The 26,094-nt window shown below is 38.4% G+C and overlaps 1 protein-coding gene across 1 annotated transcript in view; it reads right to left on the reverse strand.

The window, feature by feature from the left end:
• Positions 1–26,094, reverse strand: part of DLG2 (discs large MAGUK scaffold protein 2) — a 2,175,716-nt gene that overhangs the window by 1,894,221 nt on the left and 255,401 nt on the right. The window contains exon 3 of the mRNA XM_062196791.1: positions 23,126–23,271. Within this exon, the coding sequence (XP_062052775.1) occupies positions 23,126–23,271 (146 nt within the window). The remainder of the gene's footprint in view (positions 1–23,125; positions 23,272–26,094) is intronic.

Below are 26,094 nucleotides of genomic sequence, written 5' to 3' on the forward strand. Positions count from 1 at the left end.
AGGGGTCCTTTTTGCGCAAAACGTAAATAAACCGCCTCTTGTGTTTGCATCGCCGCCGGTGTCCGGAGTCTGAATTTCTGGGTCCCCAGGGTGCTACCCAGGACCCCGCCAGCTTTGGGTCCTTCAGATTGCAAATCAGGTCTTTTGATGAGTTTTGTCCCAGCCTGTAACTGAATGCCAAGCTGTTATAGAAAGGCACACAGGATAAAACTGATCAGGTTTGTGAGCTAGAAGACCATGCCTTCAACATGCCTCTGTGTGACCTCATGCCCCCTCCTGGCCACATCTGTGTGCCCACCAGCCAATCAGGTTAACTAACCACTCCCCTTTGAAAGTGGGTTAAAAGCCTGGGAAACAGTGTGCCCAGCATTTTTGGCCTTTGGCTCTTTCATTTTCTGGCCTTTTGTCAGTGTGGGCCCACCCCTGTGGCCCTGAACCTCTAGAGCATGTGGCCTTTGGGCCACCCACCCCAGGCTTCCTGGCCTCGATGTTCCTCCATGTGGCTGTCCTGGTTTTTGGCATGAATTCAGATTCCTCTCTCTTTTAGATAAGGCCCTCACTCTCCTATGCATTTCTATCACTGAATAAAAAGTTTAAAATGTATCATGCTGCCTTGTTCATGTATGTCGGTATTCAGAATTCTCTGAATATTAGGCAAGAACAACACAGGATTATTAATATTGGAATTTATTAATAAGCACATGGTGATATCATATGGCACCCCAGATGGGACTTTTGGGAGATTTTTAGTAGGCCATATTCTATATCAAAGCTGGAAAGTTTTTTTTTTTTTCTTTCCCAAAATTGTGCTTAAAAACCACAGCGCCACCAGCCCCTTCAGGATTTTCCTCTCTGGGAGCCCCTCTCCACGCCACTCTGGCTAGAGGTCTCCGACTTAAAATAAATCTTGCTTTTTAATATTAAAACAAAAAGAAATATGCATAGGATTGCATCTCCCTAGGTGTCTGATTTTCTGAATTCAATAGAGACTAAAAGCTTTGCTTGACATTCTAAACATGAACATTAATATATAGACAAGCTCATCATCTTCCTAAATCACAGGACTGTATGTTATATTAGATAATTCTGTTAGTCCTTCTATTTCAATGTTTCAGCAACTCAGAACTGCATTTTCCAATCATTGTTTTGGTCCCCTTCCAAATTCAATTCTTTTGAAACTTGCCACCCTGAAGAATCTTAGTACTTATTTATTTTGGCTCTCTGATCTCAGAAGCCAAACTTCAATATATCACTGCCAATGTACTCCCTGTCCTAGAAATGTAGACCAGATGCACAGTCATCATCCTTCATATCTTTGTAGCACATTTTCCTTTTCAAAGCACATTCTCAGTATCTCACTGCATCATGTGAGATAAAGGAGACATAGTCTGTTCAATGACTTATGAAGGTAAAGGCATAGCCACTATTAATGTTCTCACTGTCTCACTGTTTCTGATATCATGAATGACCCCTAAAATCTATACAAAAATGTGGCTCTTTAAAGTTCTGCAGAAGCACCATCTGGGGTGCCACATATGCTACCAGAATTTGGGGTGCCATACGATATCACCATATGCTTATTAATAAATCCCCAATTTTTTTTAACTTTTATTTAATGAATATAAATTTCCAGTGTACAGCTTATGGATTACAATGGCTTCCCCCTCCCATAACTTCCCTCCCACCCGCAACCCTCCCCTCTCCCACTCCCTCTCCCCTTCCATTCACATCAAGATTCATTTTCAATTCTCTTTATATACAGAAGATCAATTTAGTATAAAGATTTCAACAGTTTGCACCCACATAGGAACACAAAGTGAAACATACTGTTTGAGTACTAGTTATAGCATTAAATCACAATGAACAGCACATTAAGGACAGAGATCCCACATGAGGAGAAAGTGCACAGTGGCTCTTGTTGTTGACCCAACAAATTGACACTCTAGTTTATAGCGCCAGTAACCACCCTAGGCTGTCGTCACGAGTTGCCAAGGCTATGGAAGCCTTCCAAGTTTGCCGACTCTGATCATATTTAGACAAGGTCATAAAAGACAGAGTGAGGATAGTAACCAATGATCCTAAGAGTGGCATTTACCAGGTTTGAACAATTATACAGCATGAAGTGGGGAACAGGACCATCAGTACACACAGGTTGGGAGTAGAGCCATTGGTGGTAGAGTAGAGGTTATGATTACAAAGGAATGAGGCCCAAGTGTGCTAGACAGGGTCTAGAACAAAGGACAGAGTCATTATTAGAGGAGCTAAGAAAGGTGCTGTCTAAGCTACGAGTAAGTTTTCTGATTGAGAGGCAAATAGAACCTGATAGAAGAGGCTTGATAATAATCTGTTGGGCTTTAGGCCTTGTAAGTTAAGAGGCCCAGACCTATCTATCTCTTTACATGGGGTATATCCTAAGGGAGGTGTGAACCTCCCAGGGGAAGGCACTCTGTTGACTTTCATTACTTAGCTGGCCTAGGAGGAGAGCTGGTCAGGTAAAGTCAGGGGGCATCTCTAACAAGAAATTTACAGTTCTGCCTGCAATGTTGCTGACCCTACTTGACCATACCCTCAGCTGCAGTGGTCACTTTGGAAGTTGGGCTGAGTGAAGGGCTTTTCAGCTTAGAGCCAATAAGATCTGTGGCTCTGACCTGGGCATCCTTTGACTCCAGGGCAGGTCCATTTCCAGTGATCCAACTCTTGGCAGAGCTGCCAGGGCTCTTCACAAGCTGACTTCTGCTGAAGCCCAGGCTTACCACATTGAAAGCCACTGCAGTGGATTGTCCTGTTGTGTCTCCTTGAGGGCAGATCACTGTACAGATCAGCCATTAATAGGCCTGCCACCCATTGCTTCTGATGCCTAGCTTTCTTTTCTTCCTGGTTTGTGTTAAAGCAGACCAGAGGATGCAAGTCAAGGGAGTGCCCGTGTCCCATTTCTAAACTTCGGTGACCTGAACTACAAGTCTATAGTCACAGGCATGTTCTGTAGTAGTTTTTCTAAGGTAGGCAATGCCCATGAGGAAAATTATATTCTTACTTTAAAACTTTCTTTCCCTTTGGTCTGAAAGGGAGGTTTTTTCTACTTACTGTATACTTCGCTGATGGCGAAGTGAATCTAGCTATGAGATTATAATTTAAGCACTTATTTTGGCTATGCTATTACAGAAAAATGTTAGCCATCTCTTTTATAAGGTCTAAAGATTAAATTGTGTGTCCTACAGATTCCTTCATAATAGAATTAGTTTCCTACCTCGCGTTCCAGCGCTGGTGTGTTGAGTCTGCCGCTGGTGTCCCGAACTTGGGCTCCCACGCTCTCCACACAGGTCCACTGTGAATCACTAGTTCTGGAAGAGTTTCCGCTGCTGTTTCTTCCCCTACTCTTCCTTGACCCTGCAGTATCTCTACTTTTATTAACCTGTGTGTCTTGCTGAACTATCAATGTGCTCCCTTCCTATTCCGCCATCTTGCCGCTCCCTCTAAATCCCCAATATTAATAATAATATTAATAAGCCCAAGAGGGTTTTTGCCTAATATTTAGAGAAGAATTCTAAATACCGGCATATATAAATGAGATAGCATGATACATTTTAGGCTTTTATTTAGTGAGAAAGATGCACAGGAGAGTGAAAGCTATATCTAAGAGGGAAAGAGAGGGGTAAATCTGGGTTCATACTGAGCACCAGGAACCAGCCACATGGAGGAGCATCTAGGCCAGGAAGCCTAGGGTACATGGCCCGAAGGCCATGCACCCTGAAGGCACAGGGCTACAGCAAGCCCCCTCCTGGCAAGAGGCCAGGGAAGAAAACAAGGGTGGGACACACCATGTTGCAGGCTTTTTACCCACTTCCAAAGGGGAGTGGTTAATTAACCTGATTGGCTGGTGGACACCCAGGTGTGGCCAGGTAGGGGCATTAGGTCACACAGGGACATGGTGAAGGCGTGGTCTTCCAGCTCACAAACCTAATGGATTTTAACCTGTATGCCTGCCTACTTCATTTCCTTCTGATGACTACATGATCATACATTTACATTATAGTCACTCTTGCAAAGAGCACAACACTATTATTATAAAGTTGCAGTATGCCTACATTCCTGACTTGACTCAGCAAAAATTCACAAATAACAGAATGTTTAAGTTTAAAAAACTTAGAAAATTCAAATATTTGCTTTAAAATAATGAGGACATTTCTGACATAACTGCCTGGCCAGCTATGACTCATGGAAATAAGTTGATACACAGCAGCTGGAGACGAACAGCTTCAGCATATAGAAGAAGGACTCCAGAGTAGAGGTGTTAAGCGAAGCTTGATGTGTCAGTAGGAGCATGAAGAAAGAGACTGAAATTGCTAATGAATTCTGTGGAGATGAGTATTCCATTAAAAGCAGGCAGTCTAGAGCAAAGTTATTAAAGTCCAAATAGGAAAAAATAGATAGTAGTATTAAGATGTGAGAATGTCAGAAAACCAACCATAGAATAATTACCAAATTCAAGAATAATGTAGCTATAGCATCATTTTACAACATTTTTACCTAACTGGAGGACTTAAGTATAGAATCTGGTAGCCAAAACTAAGGTACCTTAGGTTCAGATGTAATATCTTTTGACCACAGAACAAATGATGATAGGATTTTTAGTTTCACAGGTTTTGTCCAATGACAACAGAGTATACTTCAAACTTCCAACTGTATTCAGCAAATAAAATATTGGGGGAAGCAATATATGTCTAGGGATGCTTATAAAAGAGTCATTTTAGCCAATATGTATATTTATGTGCTTATATATTTGCAAGTATATACATACATAATATATTCATAAATGTAAAATTAGTATCTTATAATTATAAATCATTAAAACTATAATAGTATAACTTTTTTCTTTTTTTTTAAACTTTTATTTAATGAATATAAATTTCCAAAGTACAGCTTATGGATTACAATGGCTTCCCCCCCCCCAACTTTCCTCCCACCTGCAACCCTCCCCTTTCCCACTCCCTCTCCCCTTCCATTCACATCAAGATTCATTTTCAATTCTCTTTATATACAGAAGATCAGTTTAGTATATATTAAGTAAAGATTTCAACAGCTTGCCTCCACATAGTAACACAAAGTGAGAAAATACTGTTGGAGTACAAGTTATAGCATTAAATCACAATGTACAGCACATTAAGGACAGAGATCCTACATGATTTTTTTTAAAAATTGATTAATTTTCTATGCAATTTCCAATTTAAAACCAAGGTTGTTTTTTTTTTTCATTTTCAATTATCTTTATATTCAGAAGATCGATTCAGTATATACTAAGTAAGGATTTCATCCGTTTGCACCCACACATAAACACAAAGTGTAAAAATACTGTTTCAGTACTAGTTATAGCATTACTTCACATTGGCCAACACATTAAGGACAGATTCCACATGAGACGAAAGTACACAGTGACTCCTGTTGTTGATTTAACAATTTGACACTCTTGTTTATGGCGTCAGTAATCTCCCTAGGCTCTAGTCATGAGTTGCCAAGGCTATAGAAGCCTTTAGGGTTCGCCGACTTCGATCTTATTCCGACAGGGTCATAGTCAAAGTGGAAGTTCTCTCCTTTCTTCAGAGAAAGGTACCTCCTTCTTTGATGGCCCCATTCTTTCCACTGGGATCTCACTTGCACAGATCTTTCATTTAGGTGTTTTTGTTTTTGTTTTTGTTTTTGTTTTTTTTGCCAGAGTGTCTTGGCTTTCCATGCCTAAAATACTCTCATGGGCTCTTCAGCCAGATCCGAATGCCTTAAGGGCTGATTCTGAGGCCAGAGTGCTATTTAGGACATCTGCTATTCTATGGGTCTGCTGTGTATCCCGCTTCCCATGTTGGATCGTTCTCTCCCTTTTTGATTCTATCAGTTAGTATTAGCAGACACTAGTTTTGTTTGTGTGATCCCTTTGACTTTTAGACCTATCAGAGTGATCAATTGTGAACTGAAATTGATCACTTGGACTAGTGAGATGGCATTGGTACATGCCACCTTGATGGGATTGTATTGGAAATCCCCTGGCACGTTTCTAACTCCACCATTTGGGGCAAGTCCGATTGAGCATGTCCCAAATTGTAATAGTATAACATTTTTAACCACTGACAATATAATTTTGATATATGTTCTTAGAAATGAATTTTCACAGGAAAATTCAGTGGCTAATACATACAGGAGCAGATTTGTAGGGAATTTCACAGTCAGGAAATATTGTGGGAAAAGGAAAAAAAAATACATTAGCAAAAAAGGGCAAACAGGTATATATGTGTGTGTGTGTGTGTTTATCTAAAGATTCATAACTGCTAGGTTTAAAATCCTAAGATAACATATTGAACCTATCTCTCTCACAACTGAAACTAATTAAAATAACCCAGTATTTCCAAAATGAAGATTCTTGGATATAATCTCATGATTCCACAGGTTCTCAAATTTGAGGAAAATTGGTCTAAATTTGCTGGTAAAATTTTCTAAACAATATACAGTTCTACTACTTCCATTTAGGAAATCAGAAGGAGTCTGTTTGAGGATAGTATACAAGTTAGTGAACAAAAACACAAAGATACTTCAAAGAATTCATGCAAAAGTGGAATTAAAGATAAGTTTGTTTTGTTGCAGAAGTATTGAAATTAATATACAGTTTGTTCATAATGCACATTTTTCCATGAACTTTTTGAGGGCACCTAATATAAATACATGAATTCACTTAGAAAATATTAGAGATGGTATCTACAAAATTCAGGGCTTATCTTTGCATAAGGATGTTATTAATGAATAAAGAAGATACTTTTTACACTTGGGCCATTAAAAAACTAAAGAGTCAGATATTTTATCATTATCAAAAATCCCCATGTTATTATTTGCAAGTGGTCAAAACAATTAATCCAAAAAATTATTCAAATAAACTACCTAATGGGGAATGATTTCTAATTATATGAATGATTACAGTAAGATTACTCACAACTCAAAAGACTTTAGGTAATTAAATACTTTAAAAATGCATGACAATTAATTATTCTGGCTGAAAAAAATGGAAATAATATACATGTGAGTTAAATTTAGAAAATGAGCAGGAGGAAGGAAAACAGAAAAGGAAGGAAGAAAATTATCTTAACTGTTATTGATACAAGATTAAGATTGACACATGCCACATAAGGTGAGCAGTTTTATTATATCTAATGAAAAAAGTGGCTCTTGGGCCATCTAGACACATTTACTTAGTTCTGGAAAACTAAAATTCATAACTGCTATGAAAGTAGCCATGAGGCAAAAATCACATTTCATTTGTTGGCATGCAAATATGCGCATCAACACTCTGAGGGGTAATGTTTCTTGGTGGAATGCAATTTTTTTAAAACAGTATAGAGAGAGTGGAATTCACAACTGAATTCTCCTAAATAAAAGAGTGGAGAAAGAAAACATAATATAGTTATTTACAGGAAGCAAAATATCAGGTATTTGAGAATCAATGACAAGTTTTTATATTGGGAGGATTTCTGAAACTAAACATATGCCAGATCAGATTTTCCATTGGCGACAATGTGATCAGAATTTTTAAATAATGATACAGTGAAATTATCTTTATAAAGATAGAAGACAAGGTAGATAAAGCAGTTAATTGTTTTGTGCATTCAATACAGAAAAATGATCTTGGAAATATTCAGGCAATATTCACCTAAATCTATGTTTAGCAATGAAATGGTAAATGAAATAATGCCATCTTGTACTGTACAATAGCTGTTTCAAAGCTTTGGTTGAGTTAATCTGACCAATAAAAGCCATACTCCAGAAGATTAAAACAAACAAATAAACAAAAACAGAATCAACTTTATAAACTGCATTCCTATGTAACATCTCATCCTTTAAAAAGTTTTACAAACTAAAAAATTGAAGTTTGGAGAGGTTAAGAACTTAACCAAACATCACAATATATTATGAAATCAGGAGTCAAATGAGGTTTTATATAGCTGGAACCAGGCTTGAAAGAAAGATTCTGGGGGAAATTTTACTCTAAGAACCCAGGAACTGATACTGTGGTGGTTTTACAGTTTCAGAGAGGGTCTCTGTAACCTTAGCTAAGGGACTTCCTCCTTTTCAAAGATATGCTTCATAGTGTAGCACAGCATGTTAAGCTGCCACTTAGGAGGTCACATATCATGTCAGAGTGCCTGGATTAGAGTGCCACCTCCACTTCTGAACCAGCTTCCTGCCAATACACACCCTGGGAGGCAGAAAGATGGCTCTGGTACTTGGATCCCCGACATCCAAATGGAAGAGCCAGATGGAGTTCCAGAATTGTGGCTTCAGCCTGTCCCAACCCTGACTCTTGCAGGCATTTGGGGAGTGAACTAAAAGATGGAAGACCTATCTTCCTGTCTGTACCTCTCTCTGTCTCGCTGTCTTTCAAATAAATAAAATAATAAACATTAAAAACGATATGCCTCATTTCATGTAATTTGTGGCCTTCCATGAATTTTTTTTTTCCACAGCAATTACATTCTCTGAAAATATCCATATCTTCCTCTACTATAGACATAACCAAATACAGGCTATTTTGACTAGCCAATTCAATATGCTCCTCTCTACAATTCCTCATCCCTTTAAAATTGAAAAGTATAACCTTGTGGGCATTTCCGATTATTTGTGTAAGTAATATTTCATTAAAAAGGATCAGAGATCAATCAATGATTGAGGCAGTATCTTAAACAAGTTTATAGAAAAATATCCAGCTCAAAGTAGCAGATCTGGTATACTACGTAAAGAACAAAATTCAAGAAACTAAAATGTTGGCCGGTGCCGTGGCTTAACAGGCTAATCATCCGCCTTGCGGCGCCAGCACACTGGGTTCTAGTCCCGGTTGGGGTGCAGGATTCTATCCCAGTTGCCCCTCTTCCAGGCCAGCTCTCTGCTATGGCCCGGGAAGGCAGTGGAGGACGGCCCAAGTGCTTGGGCCCTGCACCTGCATGGGAGACCAGGAGAAGCACCTGGCTCCTGGCTTCGGATCAGCGAGATGCGCTAGCTGCAGCGGCCATTGGAGGGTGAACCAACGGCAAAAAGGAAGACCTTTCTCTCTGTCTCTCTCTCTCTCGCTATCCACTCTGCCTGTCAAAAAAAAAAAAAGGAAACTAAAATGTTGTTACTTCTTGGAATACATAACTTTGAAATGAGAAAGGAACCCCTAAGGATCTTCAATACAATGCATTTCAATAATGCCTTTATTGAACTGACTTTTAAGATAAGTGGACACCCACTTTTATAAGTACACAGCAAGTAACTGAAAAAGGTTCTGAAAAAAATGCTCTCTGAGAAGAAAATTATTAAAATAACAATATACTCACTTCCCAAAAGCCATTTCATAATAGTCAATTTTATTCCATTCAAAGGCCTGATTTTTATAGCATCCATAAAAAGACTGTTAACTATGAGACAGGAACACTTTAGGATCAGGAAGGATCAGTGGGAAGGGGAGGCTCAAGCTGCGCCCAAAAAAACCATATCCAGGAGGCCAGCGCCATGGCTCACTAGGCTAATCCTCCGCCTGCGGCACCAGCACACTAGGTTCTAGTCCTGGTTGGGGTGCCGGATTCTGTCCCGGTTGCTCCTCTTCCAGTCCAGCCTCTGCTGTGGCCAGGGAAGGCAGTGGAGGATGGCCCAAGTGCTTGGGCCCTGCACCTGCATTGGAGACCAGGAGGAAACACCTGGCTCCTGGCTTCGGATTGGTGCAGCGCCAGCCGTGGCGGCCATGTGGGGGGTGAACCAACAGAAGGAAGACCTTTCTCTCTGTCTCTCTCTCTCACTGTCAAACTCTGCCTGTTAATAGATAAATAAATAAAAGCCATATCCAGGAGAAGGGAACTATCATTTATTGAGCACCTACTTTGTTCAGGCAAAGTACCATGGCTCACTTGCATTAAATTTCATTTTATCATCACAACTACCTTTTGATATAAATACCATAACCCTTATTTCACAGATAAGTAAACTAAAGCTCACAGAGTATAAGGATCATATATCTAATATGTGGCAAAACAGATGTAAAACAGTTGCTTCATCAGCTTCCTTTGAAATTCCATCACAACCCTCTGTCTATACACTTTCAAATTGTACCACCACAATAATCAACTGTGAACAATTCAGCTGACCCTCCTAAGCAAGCTTCCTTGGATTCTGTGGGTCCTAGCATGGATTTCACATAAGATGTGTGCTTGCTTTGAGGTGCTGCAGAGGCCTCAGCCTGTTTAAGATTCCTAGTTCTTCTGCTTCCTTGACTCTACCCCATCCCACCATCTGGATTCCTACAAAGCTTCTACCTCAGGCCCCTCTCTCTCTCTATAAACTCTCTCTTACTTCTTGAATCCCTCACCAGAAATTGTCAATAGCCTTACCCCTCATTATTTTATTTCAGGCATATTTGAGGTAATTCAGAGCTGCTGAGATGAGCTTCTCATTGAGGATAAGAATTGTTTTGTCTTTAGTTATATATTCCCTGTACTAACACACTGTCTGGCATAGGTGGACCTAACGAATGAATGGATGAAGTAATATCTCAGTGGGCAATGAGCTAAGGTGCCTGAAGTTTTTATCTGGTTTTCCTGCTTCCATTATCTGAATACAGGCTGCTGACTAGTTCCAGGCTTGAGTCCTGGCTCACCACCAAACTCTGTGACTTTTGGCAAGTTATTTAACTTCTTCCCTCAGTTTCCTATTTTGTAATTGAGGGGATAATGACAGAATTCACCCAATTTTGAAGATTAAATGATATAATTAATTGGATGCCCTTAATAAGTCTGGTACAGTGTAAGCACTCAGGCACATCTTTCCTTTTTCTTTCTTTATAAAAAAGATTTACTTATTTGTTTGAAAGGCAGAGTGACAGGGGATGTTGGGGGGAGAGATCTTCCATCTAGTGGTTCACCCTTCCCAAATGGCCACAATGGCTAGGGGTGGGCCAGGCAACAGGCACCCAACTATTTTGGCCATCTTCTGTTGCTTTCCCAAGAACATCAACAGGTCAGAAGTACAGCAGCCAAAAACTCAAAGCAGCACTCTTACGTGGGATGCCAGTGTCACAGGCAATGGCTTAGCTTCCTTATGTCACAACCCCAGTCCCCATCTTTCCTGTTCTCATATTTTGTACAATTGAGATTACTGTCAATAGAGTTATATTTCTTTGCTTCTTTTTCATATATTTTTTCTAAGCTTTAGAGGCAGAGAGAGGAGGAGAAAGAGAGAGAAAATAGAGGGGGAAAGGAGGGGAGTAGGAGTGGGGGTAAGTGAAGCTAAGAGAAGAAAAGAGAAGAGAAGTTGCCATCTGCTAGTTCACTCCTGAAACATCTGCAACAGCCAGGCTGGGTCAGGCCAAAGCCAGCATCCCAGAACGCAACCTAAGTCTTCCACATGAGTGGTAGGAACTGAATCACTTGAGCCATCACCACTACCTCACAGGGTCTACATTAGCAGGAAGCTGAAGTTCTGAGCTGGAAATGGGTATCGAAGCCAGGTACTCCTATGCAGACACAATTGCTTTAACCATCAGCTTAACCACTATCTAAATGCCCACCCCATATTAACTGAATTCTAATGGACATTTTTTGAATACAATATATATGACTATAATGTAATGAAATTAATTTGAAGACAATTATATCAGTATCTCCATAATTTTAACACTCTAAAAAAATCTATACATTTAAGATCTTCTTCCATATAAAATACAAAACTCTCATGTCTCAAGGCCCAGTATTTTTTGGTTTGGGTATCACTCATAACTTAAATTATAAATTCATTCATATGTATTCATTTCCTGATTCATTCATTCATTAAATAACATCTATTGAGCCCCTACAAACATCAAGCACTCTGTCAGATAAACATAAACAGAGACACATAAAATATAACTTTTGCCTTCAACACTTGTACTTCTATGCAGGAGATGAGCATGGTTTTGTGTATCTCGGTCATTCTGGTCACTTTCCTTTGATTGCCCTTCATTTTGACTACATTCTTCCCAATAGGTCTAGAAAGGAGTACAACACTTGACGAGCATGAAGTAGACAGGATTATAATGTTTGTATTGTGTTGAACTTTATGTGAGAGGCAGCCACAAATGGGATAACAGCAATCTACATTCTAGACACATTTCCACCCCTTTCCACAGGGGTCATGGTAGTGATAGAATACAAATGGGAGAGATTAAAAATTGTTGGATCATTTTTGAATAGACAATTCTTATTTACTTAATGCCTCACTGGAGATTTTTCCTCTTGGGAGATACACTATTTCAGAGACTTATCCCATGTATCTAGTGCCTCTACTTTCTTAAGAAGAATATCCTCTTCTACCTCCTTGGCTCTTAGAGACCAAGAAACAACCATGGATTACTCAGAAGAAAGGAGATACAAATGTCCAGCTTAACCCTACTGTTGTAGGCATTGTAGATAAATTTTTTTTTTTAATTTTTTTGGGGGGAGTTCATCTAATCCAGCCTCTTTTTGGCATCAAAAAGTAATATCCTGAGGAATAAGATGAGGATGAAGGCCTAAAAGGAAGGTTCCAAAGAGGCAGCTCAGCTTTTATGTATGCTTTAGGCCTTATTGTAAGTAAATCAGAAGACCTCCAAACTCTCATGGTAGTACTCATCTCAGTAGAACAAGGAAAAAACAAGTCTAGAACCAAAGTGCATTTAATAGCATAGTGTCTATCTGTATGTTCATGTCCTTTGTACATCTCTTTTTTTTAAAAAGATTTATTTTATTTATTTGAAAGACAGATTTACAGAGAGAGGTAGCGACAGAGAGAGAGAGAGGTCTTCCATCCGCTGGTTCACTCCCCAGATGGCCACACGGCCAGAGCTGCGCAAATCTGATGCCAGGAGCCAGGAGCTTCTTCTGGGTCTCCCATGTGGGTGCAGGGACCCAAAGACTTGGGCCATCTTCTACTGCTATCCTAGGCCATAGCAGAGAGCTGGATTGGAAGAGGAGCACCTGGGACTAGAACCGGCACCGATATGGGATGCTGGTGCTTCAGGCCAGGGCTTTAACCCACTGTGCCACAGCGCCAGCCCCTGTACATTTCTTCCTTCCAAAAAATTTCAAGGTGCAACAGCTTCTACAATAGATAACTAGTCAACAAGATAGATATTTAGGATGCCAGCCATATTTTATCAGGTATATTTTTATTTGATATGATTAATATTCAATTTTGCTTAAAACAACAGATTGAAAGGAGTACTGATAGAATACATGTTACCTAAAAAGACCAACCAGAGCCAAGATTACAGCATTTTATCTACACAGAATTTGCCAAAGACCATAGGAGTGTAGACCTTTTTTAGACTATGTGGTACTACACATCCTTTCCTCTTGAAATCAGTATTTAGACAGAGTTTTTTCATAAGAGAAGATACTTTATTGTAGACCTCATGGATGTAGCTCCCCAATAAGTTCAATTATTGACATTGAACTTATGCTTTAATTTGTGCTTAAAATTTTTACATGACTTCCTGTAACCTAAATCCTTATATAATATGTCAATAATTGAATGGACAGGATGCCTTTTCATATGTTGCTAACCCCTCTCTTGACTCTATTCACTCTCAGTACATTCTTCAGGACTTTCCTCAAGATGTCTTCCCTGAGCAACTTCCTTTTCCTGTGATGAAAACTTACACAGTCTCTCTTCTATGACATCATGTTGTATTAAAAACTGTATAAAAAAATTTTTTTAAATAAAAAGGCATTGTCAATCATATGGCTTCCACATATTGAACACATACTATGAGACAAACCTAAACAAATTAGGTTTTATGTATATTTGCTCTACCTTCAAAACAATTATCAAGGCAGATATTTTTATCTTCATGTATAGGTTGGAAAAAGCAGGTTTGAAACCACATTGCTATAAGAAAAAGAACTCATATTCCTACCTACTTGGCTCCCAATGGGGTCTCATTCATCTTTTTACCCATAGTGTATGGCACATAGTAGGCTCTCTGTGTACTCAATAAAAATGTTTTGGAAGAATGAAGAAAGTGCTTCTGATGTCCCCTTTTTCTTTTACTCAGAACCAATCAATTCTGATGAAGAAATATTTGTCTCATAGAGAATTATTTTCCAGACCCAGAAAAATATGAAAACCAGAGCATTTGGTGTTACACTACAAGTTCTAGACTGTAAGAACTTTCAGTTCTGGATAATAACATTTATTTTTAGGATCTCCTTTGACAACTCTGCCATAATTCATATTAAATAAACCAGCATTATGCTACCATAAAATTAATCCAAGACAAACAAGCATCTATCTGTCTGAATCCATGTGGAATAAATCATTTTTAAAGTTTTCCAGATATATTACAATTTAACACCATAAAATAATATTTTTATTTTGTGTGGAACCTTTTCCAAAATATAAATATCCCTTTCTTCCTAAGGAAATCAAAATCACTTAAAATATTTCAAACATTATTTCTCTACTCTGTAACAGAATAATTTTCATTCAATTTGTCCCCACACAAAATAGCCTCAGATTGTGTCTTTTTGCGTTTGATGTGTGTATATGTATGTGTGTGTGCGTGTGTGTACATTCACATGCATGATTTATTGTGCCTTTACTATCATGCTATCAGATTTCTACCCTCAGGATCATGTTTCTCTGCCAACATCAATTACTCCTTAATTTAATAACTTTCACTTATAGGGCCAGCACTGTGACACAGTGGGTTAAGCCACTGTCTGCAGCACTGGCATCCCAAATGGGCTCAGTTTGAGGCCCTGCTGCTTGACTTCTGCTCCAGCTCCCTGCTAATGTGCTTGCAAAAGCAGTTGGGCCGGCGCCTGTGGCTCAATAGGCTAATCCTCCACCTGCAGCGCCAGCACACTTGGTTCTAGTCCTGGTTGGGGTGCCAGATTCTGTCCCGGTTGCCCCTCTTCCAGGCCAGCTCTCTGCTGTGGCCCGGGAGTGCAGTGGAGGATGGCCCAAGTCCTTGGCCCTGCACCTGCCTAGGAGACCAGGAGAAGCACCTGGCTCCTGGCTTCGGATCAGTGCGGTGCGCTGGCCGCAGTGGCCATTGGGGGGTGAACCAATGGAAAAGGAAGACCTTTCTCTCTGTCTCTCTCACTGTCCACTCTGCCTGTCAGGAAAAAAAAAAAGCAATGAAAGATGGGCCAGATCCTTGGGCTCCTATACTCATATGGGAGATCTGGAAGACCTTGGTGTCTGGCTTTGGACCACTCAGCTCTAGCTGTCACAGCCGTTTAGAGAGTGAACCAATGGATGGAAGATTTCTCTCTCTCTTTCTTTCTCTCTTTCTCTCTCTCCCCATAACTCTGCCTCATAAATCTATTAAAAAAAAAAACTTTCACTTATTGAGAGTTTAGCGTTTATTGACGAGCAATATGCTAAGTATTTTATTTGCATCATTCCATTTAACCCTGACAAATTTCTAAAAGTATAGAATTGGCTCTGGCTCCTCAAATTCTTTTCCTCTTTTTACTGACATGTTTCTCACTAGTCAAGATATATACTTTATTCTGAATATCCATTTATAACTAAACACGGCTAAATTATCATCAACACTTTTTCAGAAAATCCCATTCCAATGATTATATTTCATATAGCATGGTTGTAATCAGAATAAATACTTTACTGTTTGTTACATTTTCTCATTTAATGTTTAAAATATAACACATGGGGCCGGTGTTGTGGCATAGCAGGTTAAAGCCCTGGCCTGAAGCACCAGCATCCCATATCGGTGCCGGTTCTAGTCCCAGCTGCTCCTATTCCGATCCAGCTCTCTGCTATGGCCTAGGAAACGGTGGAGGATGGCCCAAGTCTTTGGGTCCCTGCACCCACATGGGAGACCCAGAGGAAGCTCCTGGCTCCTGGCTTCGGATTGGCGCAGCTCTGGCCGTGTGGCCATCTGGGGAGTGAACCAGCGGGTGGAAGACCTCTCTCTCTGTCTCTACCTCTCTCTGTAACTCTTTCAAATAAATAAAATAAATCTTAAAATAAAATAATAAAATAAAACACATAATCGGGGTTGATAATGTCTCTGAAAAAGCTCTCTGTGATTCCTATAGCAGATAAATCCTTATTAAGAAAGGCTTGGAGAAGAATAAGGGGAATAACTTTAAAACTGAAAGAAAGGAAAGGTTATTTACCTTGTGCTTTGTAGTTACAACTAGTGGAATTTTGACAAAGCAAATGTTAGGAGCCAGCACTGTGGTGTAGCATGTAAAGCTGCTAACTGTGATGCTGGTCTCTCATATAGGCACCAGTTCAAACCCCAGCTGTTCCACTTCAGATCCAGTTCCCTGCTAACGGACTTGGTTGAAAATGGCCAGGGTGCTTGGACCCCTGCACCCACATGGGAGACCCAGAGAAAGCTCCTGGCTCCTGGCTTGGGGTCAGCCAAGTTCTACCTATTACAGCTATTTGGAGAGTAGATCAGCAATTAGAGGATCTCTCTCTCTCTCTCTCTCTCTCTCTCTCTGTCTCTCTCTCTCTCCTTCTCTCTGTAACTCTTTCAAAGAAATCAATCTTTTTATAAAAAAAGAATGCGAATATTTTGTCCCATCTATGAGAAAGCTTTCAAAATAGTATGGTCCCATAATGGAAACAGTAAACTCCACACCCAATTCCTATACTTTTAAAGTAGCCTGACATTCTGACCATGTACCTATTGATTTCTTAATAAATCCCAGGCAATGTCTGCTTCAATCTAGATCTGACCCTGATTCTTTCATTTACAAGTTCACCACTTCTTTGTTGGAATTATTTGCATCTTATTACTTAGCCTTTTGATTTTCAAGTTCTACTTATATATTCCACTCACAACCCCACCCACTCACCGTGCTTGAGATCACCTTAGAAAATGTCTGCTTTAGATTCTGGATCACCAGATAACATTTAGCTGGCCTGATAAGGCCTCAGCAAAGGAAAAGGCAACCAACAGAATGGGAGAAATTATTTGCAAACTGTACAACTCATAATGTATTAACAACCAGAATATATAAAGAGATCAAGAAACTCCACAACAAAACAAACAACCCACTTAAGAAATGGGCAAAGGACTTAAACAGACATTTTTCCAAAGAGGAAATCCAAATGGCCAACAGACACATGAAAAAATATTCAGGATCACTAGCCATCAGGGAAATGCAAATCAAAACCACAGTGAGGTTCCACCTCACTCCAGCTAGAATGGCTTTCATACAGAAATCAACAAACAACCAATGATGGCAAGGATGTGGGGAAAATGGTATCCTAATCCACTGTTGGTAAGAATGTAAACCACTATGGAAATCAGTTTGGAGATACCTCAGAAATCTGAATATAGACCTACCACATGTCCCTGCCATCTCACTCCTGGGAATCAGCAAATAAAAGAGTTATCTGCACCCCATGTTTATTGCACCTCAATTCACAATAGCTAAGACATGGAATCAACCTAAATACCCATCACCTGAAGACAGGATAAAGAAATTATGGGATATATACACTATGGAATACTACACAGTGGTAAAAAAAAAATTAAATCCAGTCATTTGCAACAAACTGGATGAATCTGGAAATAAGCCAGTCCCAAAGAGACAAATATCACATGTTCTCCCTGATCTATGAAAACTAATAGAGCACCTAAAAGGAAATCTGTGGAAGTGAAATTAACACTTTGAGAAGCAATCACTTGAACAGTGCTTGTCTTGACTGTCAAGGAACAATTTTTTTTTCCTTAATGGAGAATGGGACTGGGAATGGAAGAGGGAGGAGGAAGTTGGGTGGTAGTGGAGGTGGGAGGGCAAGTATGGTAGGAAGAGTCACTATATTCCTAAAGCTGTAATTATGAAATTTGTACTCATTAAATAAAAGGTTTCTTTGGGAAAAAAATAAAAAAAATAAAATAATAAAAATTGATATGATTTAGTTAGTTTATAGCTTGTCTATGCTCCTGTCGTACAGTCATCTTTCTAATTTTTACTTGTTGAACCTTATGGTTAGTGGTGCATTAAGCCTGTGATTATAAAGTAAATTGAGGTAATTTTATTATAAAAATTAAAGGAAAAAAATAAAGGAAGGATGCGGTATTGTGGGAGGGAGGGAAAGTAGTATGATTATCTTCTTAGAATTATATTTGAAATATATGAAATCTATTCTTTTTATAATAATATTTTTAAATTTAAAAAACCTGCATAGTATTAAAATCAGATCGAAGATTTACATCAGGAACTTATGTGATCTTGTTTCAAGAGTGAAAACAATCATTAAGAGTCACACTACAGGAACTCCATTGACTTAAACAATGACCCTATTTGCTGTTAACCTTAATGTACACTAAATATGAGACTATAATAAAGAAGCCCATGGAAATAAATAATGAGTTAAGTTGATCCATGCAAAAATAAAATATTTCTAATTTCTAAAGATAGGAGATTTTGAACATTCAGATCAATTTTGAGAAGCTCAGATCAACTCATTCATATGCACAAAGACTTAAAATGTATTACCACTTCTCAAACAGCCTCTAAGGTTATACATTATCTGGCACTCATTACCTTATTACCTTTCAATCTCATATTCTATCTTTCGTTTTTCATTCACTCAGCTGCAGCCAAACAGTCTTGCCCTATTATTCCTTGAATACACTAGGCATATTCCCACCTTAGGACCTGTACTCTGGTTAATCCCTCCATTCAGAATGGTCTTTTCCCTGACAATATCATGGAAAATTCCTTTACATTGTTGAAGGTTTTGCTCTTGCTACTACCCAGCCTTCAAGGTATTCTTCAAGGCATTAGTAACAGAGAGAAAAAATTATTGAATGTCTAATTTGGGCCAGACACTGTGATTAGCTTGTTATAATCTGATTTGATGAATTCAAAGTCCTTCAAAGAATATGTGATACTGTACTGATGTGAAACCTGAAGTTTAGAATTGTCAAACAACTTACTAAGGTCATTTACATTTAGTCATCATCTCCATCGACTCTTCCTTAAAAGTCCAGACTCTCAACTAGTCAAGCTCCTTAAGGTCAATATCAATGGAAAAATATTCATTTTAGCATTTTCCACCAAATATATCTAGCACAGAGCTTAATAAAATATAGTATTTTACCTGATTGGATATTACATAATATGCACATGTATTCAAATACCACATAGTATCCAATAAATATGTGCAAATTAATTTTTCTTAAAAATAATATATTGCTAATTAAACAATGAATAATTAATGACAGAATAAATGGATGAATAAGTCATTCTATCAAAGTCACTAGGACTACACATTTATTTTTTTTATTTATTTATTTATTTATTTTTTGACAGGCAGAGTGGACAGTGAGAGAGGGAGAGACAGAGAGAAAGGTCTTCCTTTGCTGTTGGTTCACCCTCCAATGGCCTCTGCGGCTGGCACGCTGCGGCCGGCGCACCGCGCTGATCCGAAGGCAGGAGCCAGGTGCTTCTCCTGGTCTCCCATGTGGGTGGCAGGGCCCAAGCACTTGGGCCATCCTCCACTGCACTCCCGGGCCACAGCACAGAGCTGGACTGGAAGAGGGGCAACCAGGACAGAATCCAGCGCCCTGACAGGGACTAGAACCCGGTATGCCGGCGCTGCAAGGCGGAGGATTAGCCTATTGAGCCATGGTGCTGGCTTACACATTTATTTTAAAAACATAGGTAGTTCTCATGGAAGATCCAGAAGGTCCTAACTATAAAACTAGTGCTCACTTTAGTGTATTTGTTCTTCAGAAAAATTGCTATAAGCTAAAACAATATAACTAAACTTTACAACAAACGAATAACAAAATATGAAAATGTTCTACATGCTAGAGAAAAAGGCAATAAACAAAGTAACAAAAATCCTTGCCATCATGACATTTACATTCTACTAAAAGGGAAAACAGATATTGTTTTAAGTCTTTTTTCATTCTTGTGAGAATGTCTTTTTGGCTCTGTGGTTGGAGTGAGGAGAAGCAGATGATAGGATGAACTTATACCTACAAATAAGTGAAGACACATTCATCTCAGCTTCAAATCCCAACGTAAAGTTACAAAAGTCTCCCAAAGGTTAGAAAGCAACTGTCTCAACTGGGCTTATCTCACAGTGACTGTTAGTTGATGACCATGAGGTTTCCTTGCCTGGCTTACCTTCCCTCATCCAATATCATTCAATTCACCAAGTCACTGAATCATAATATACCATCACATACAGTCCTCAGCTCAGTGATATACAATATACAATATCACACAACATCTCTGCTGTCACTGAGGTGCTAATACGGCTGAATATACACATGAGGAATGGCTCCCTCTGAGAAGAAAGAGTGAAAGAAAACTATAGAGGGGATTAATATGAACATAGAGAAGAGCTTTGAAAAAATATGTAATTTGTTCTAAGATTTTATTTATTTATTTATTTGAGAGGTGAGCCACAGACAAAGGTCCTCCATCAGCTGGCACACTCACCAAATGGCCTCAAAAGCCAGAGGGCCTATCTGAAGCCAGGAGTCAGGAGCTTTCCCAGGCTCCCACCACAGGTACAGGGGCCCAAGCACTTGGCAATCCCACACCACCATCCCAGACTACAAGCAGAGAGCTAGATTGGAAGAGGAGCAGCTAGGACATGAACCAGTGCCTACGTGGGATGCTGGTGCTACAGGCAAGAGGCCCAGCTACTACACCAGAGTGCCTGCCCTGAAAAAATCCAGAATTGACCAAGATTATGTTTTGTGACAATAGGAGGATCCAAGTCTTAATATTAAGATCAGGATGATTTAAAAACTCAATGCACTACTATAATTCTTTATTACTCTGTAGGGCTGGCATTGTGGTATACAGGGAAAAGCCACCACATGCAACACAGGCACCTCAGTTGAGCACTAGTTTGAGCCCTTGCTGCTCCACTTCCAATCCAGCTCCCTGCTAATGGCCTGGGAAATGCAGTTGAAAACTGCCCAAGCCTCCCAACCATGTGGGAGACCAAAATGAAGCTCCTGGTTTCTGGCTTTGGCCTGACATTGAGGCCATATGGGGAATGAATCAACAGATGGAAGATTTCTCTCACTATTTCTCCCTCTCTCTGTGTAACTCTTTCAAAATAAATAAATAAATCTTAAAAACTATTACTCTATGCCAGGCATACAGTATGCAAGACACTGAGTACACACCGGTGCCCTTGCTAGTGGAGCTCTCTAACTGGAAGAAACAGATACCTCCTTGGCATTAAAATAGCAGGGACATCTTGCAAGCCAACTCCTTTATTTTACATCTACCTATCTAAGGTATTTTAAATGCTTGTTTTCTCTGAAATATTTTTTCTTATGATATCATGTTTTATTTTCATATTGTCAAAATAATTCAAGAAAATATCTTGAATATACCAAAAAAAAAATTCCACTAAGTTAAACCTTGAATTTATCTTATGAAGTCTTACTATTTCAATCACTAATCCTGACTTTTGCTTCATCCTAGTTGCCTGAAGTGAGAAAATATTTCCTTAGCATTTTTCCTACATTAACAAAGGGTTTTAAAGACTAATGAATATCTTAAACTATCTTGCAAAAATAAATGAACCCACCAGAAAGGAACATTCCAATGGCACAGCCATTGCCTTAAGTGTTTTTGAAACTTTTTCCCCAAGCCAATTTACCAGAATATCATTCTTATTTCTGTATAGAATATTATCTACAACTTTCTTTGCTAGATTTGATGAACTCAAGCACATCAGGTTCTTCTCTATTCTAGTCTACATCTTGGAGAAAACCAGAATAGAGAGAAAAAGGCAAACAGGTTAGGCATGAATCTCTATAACTAGATTAAGTTGTGAACAACACGATGCTTAGAGGATCTTCTTTATAGTCAACATATGTTTCTTGAGCCTACCAAGTGCCAAACATAGTAGGCAGGTGATAAGGAATCATAGAAAAGGGAGATATATGCTTGTCAGCATTGGAGAGCTTACACATCCTTTCCAGCTGCTTTATAAACTTGTCCGAGGAAGAGAATTTAAATGTGAGAATTTAAAACTACAACAGCAAGCATTTGTATTACACATCATTAGAATCTACTCAGAATACTGTACCATAGTCTAAGCTTTTCTGGTTACAACCTTGATTTTGGCTCCATCCCTTAGTGCTTGCTTTCCACTGAGACCATTTTAGCAACAAGTGAGTTAAGATTCAAGTTGTAAGCTTTGATCTTAGAAAGACATCCTGCCACTCTCCTGCCTCAGCACCTTGATAATCCAGGTAAGAGACTCTGCTCCCCTATGCCCTATCTCTATATTCAGTGAAACAGACCAGCTCATATAGCCCATTAAGGAGGAACGATCAGACTCACTTACTAAGTAGACTGTTAAGACTTAGAGTGTATGTACCATTATCTCCCCTCAAAGTACAGACTACTACTTAAAAGTATCAGTGATCTGCCCTCGCTTTCATATTAGCCCCCAGTTAAAAACACACACAGTACTCAATTTGCCTTACTCTTTTGTAATGGTTAAATTAAACAGTAATCTTCAAATTTTTTTATTCCATAGTCCTAGCTGTAAAAACCATTTCTTCATACAACTTTAGTAGTTTTATATCTTAAAATGTATATGCACAACTACTAAAGTAGTATATGTAATAAATTACCCAACAGAAAAAATTTAAAGGTTGTATAAAAAACATAATTAGAAATAGGAGTTCTACTACTTTGTTCTTATGTATCAATGGATAATTTTATTCATGCCCCAAGATAAGTGTCCCTGAGATGGAAATCATAGTCTTAGAACACACTGTCCTATCCCACTATCCATCTCCATCTCTCACTGTATATATAACCATGTCGTGAAATTCCAGAAATTTCTAAACATGTGTAAACTTAAACTATGATAAATCCATAACAAAACCCATTTGTATGTGAGGAATCATTTCCTTCCCAAGTTTTATTGTTTTTTGGAAAAACCTAAATCTTCACATGTGAAAATCACATACAGTATGGTATCACTACATTTCTCCTATTATTGTTGTAATTTGTTAAAAATAAGTATGCATAATAACTTCTACTTTCACCACTATATCTTTACTGACATCAGTAAGTCCTAGTATTACTCAGTTCTTTCAGAAGTTTCAATATCTTACCTCTGGAGATTTTTGAAGATTATCATGGTATGGGGCAAAAAAGGATGTCTTTTCCCATTTCTGTGCAACTTGATTGGCTTCTTCTATCTTCTGCTCACAACTTTTTTGAGAATTGAGCAATGTCACCTCATAAAATTCTTGAATATCTGTTAAGAAAATGTAAGGGATGACTCAAAATGGCAAGCACCAACTCATAAATAGCTTCTGCATATACAAAGATGAAATATGCATTCATATGAAAAATCTTGATTAAAATAATTCATAAATACATATCCCAAAGTAAAACAACTAGAAAAGAAATTCCGAAAATTTACTTTTTTACCTGCATAAGAATGCTTATAGCAGCTTAATTCATAATTGTAAAAGCAGGAAGCAACTAAGATGTTCTTCAATGAATAAACTATAGTAAATACACATAATGGAATATTGTTCAGTGATAATAAGGAATGAGGTATCAAGTCAGTGATTAGAGTTGCTCAGAAAGGTCAGGCGTTTGACCTGCCCTAAAATATGGCATCTAACAAAACTAGACTATCTCGAACCTTTGGTAATAGAACTGTTTACACTAAGATACTAAGAAGGTTAGGAATGCACCAAAATCTACATATGGTGTGTACCTAGGGCAGACTTTGAGAGGTTTGTGCTGAGAGACTTCAATTCTTATGCAGTTGTCTAAAACGAAAAAACATGTCAGCAGGGCCTATAGTGGTTCTATATGCTAAATGTATACATGACAGGATGAAGCATGATTCTACAGCTCTCTGCTATGGCCTGGGAAAGCAGTAGAAGATGTTTCAAGTGCTTAGGCCCCTGCCCCCACATGGGAAATCTAAAAGAAGCTCCTGAAACCTGTCTTCCGATCGGCTCAGCTCCGGCCATTGCAGCCATTTGGGAAGTGAACCAGCAGATACAAGATGTTTTTCTCTGTCTCTTCCTCTCTCTGTCTGTAACTCTGCTCTCAAATAAATAACTAAATCTTAAAAAAAAAAGAAGAAGAAGAAGAAAGAAAGAAATGTAATGTGCTATCCTGAATGGGATCCTAAATGGAAAATGACATGTTAAAAATTCAAAAGATTTGAATAAGGTATAGACTTTAGTTCATAATAATATAATGATTTATCATCATTGTCACAACATCAATATAGGATGTTAAGAACGGGGGAAACTGTGGAATTTGTGAGAAATTTTTGTATCATCTTTGCAACTTTTCTATAAGTACTCTATAAAACCACTCTAAAATAAAATTTTATTTTTCAGTTGCCTTTCAAGATTTAATATTTATTTGAAAGTCAGAGTTACAAGGAAAGAATGAGAAACAGAGAGAGAGATCTTTCTTTCACTCACTGGTTCATTCCCCAAATGGCAACAACAGCTGAGACTGAACCAGGCCAAAGCCAGGAGCCAGAAGCTTCATCTAGGTCTCCCACACAGGTTCAGGGGCCCACGCACTTGTGTCATCCCCTGTTGCTTTTCCAGGCACATTATCAGGAAGCTGGATTGGAAACGGGGCAGCCAGGACATAAACAGGCACCCACATTGGATGCCAGCATCACAGAAGGCAGATTAATATGCTATGCCACAAGGCTGGCCCCTGTTGCCTTTTTTTTTTTTAAAGTCATTGCACAATCACTGCTAGAAACCTACCCAAATGGTCCCCAAATTCTCTGTTGTAAGTTCACTTTCAGGTTTAGGATATAAATGAATTAAATATTATTCCACATGCTCTGGGGATACACTAGACACTGAACAGAATGCACACATTACTGGCATTGCAGCCCACAGAAAGGGGAGATCTGGAGGTTGGGCTAATGTAACTGAACAATCAGCAGAGATGGGACTGTTCTGAGAGCAGATAACATTAACAGTATTTCTATCATTATACTGGATCTTACAATAGTAAGCAAGTAAGGTAGCTGACCCTTGAACTTCCTCACTGAGCCTCAAGGGAAGCTGAAGTGATTCTATGTCAGTGACTCCCCAGGACTACTGACAACAGTACAAGTAACTATTTGTACAGGAAATCTCCAATTTAGGCATGCAGGACTAGAAATGAGCTTACAGTCAAACGTCATGAAGCAACAAAGAAGAAAGGAATGCTACAATAAATGAAATTCATTAGAAACAACAAACAGATTTAGATACCTACCTACTACTGGTTTGAATGTTCTGATATAAAATATAGATGAGCAATGTGTTACTGATTTTTTTTTTTAAAAAACAGTGGTTACCATCACAAATATAAGCAAATAACAGGGATCTAGTAAGATTAACAGAGATGAATCAATGCAACCTGCTAAAAATTTAAAATATTATTTAAAGATGAATTGATGGATGTATGGAAGGATAGACTGATAAGTTAGTTAACAACTATAATGAAATGCTACTGATAGAACATAGGTGGTAGGTGTACCAGAACTCATTCTAATATTCTTGTCATTTTATTTATGTTTCAAAACTTTCAAAATAAAATTTTGGAAAGACAGTAATTATTCAAAATTATAAATGAATTCATTTGATGGGTTAAACAGTTGAATGAACAAAGAATTGAAAACTATAACTGAATAAATTATCTCAGATGCAACACAAGAAAAATAGAAATGGAAGCAATGTTAGATTATTTGAGTATTGAGGATATATAAGAAGGTCCAATATATTTAGATGTTATTAAATACAGGTAGACAGATGTTAGTCAAGGAGAAATATAAACATATGCATTTATATTATATGGATTAATAGATATTCCTCAAGGAGAAAATAAAATGTTATATTTCAACAGGTTTAATATTAATAGATTTTACTCAAGGAGAACACAGAATAAAACAGGTGATATTTAAAGATATAATAGACATAAAAATTTTAGAACTTCTGAAAATATTAATTTATAGACATGCAAGTAACAGCTTACACTAAAGTGCATAAATAAAATTATGCCTAGGATGAGACATCAAATGAAATTGTAGACCACCAAA

This window comes from Lepus europaeus, chromosome 7 (genome assembly GCF_033115175.1).
Source record: "Lepus europaeus isolate LE1 chromosome 7, mLepTim1.pri, whole genome shotgun sequence".
Lineage (NCBI taxonomy): Eukaryota > Metazoa > Chordata > Mammalia > Lagomorpha > Leporidae > Lepus > Lepus europaeus.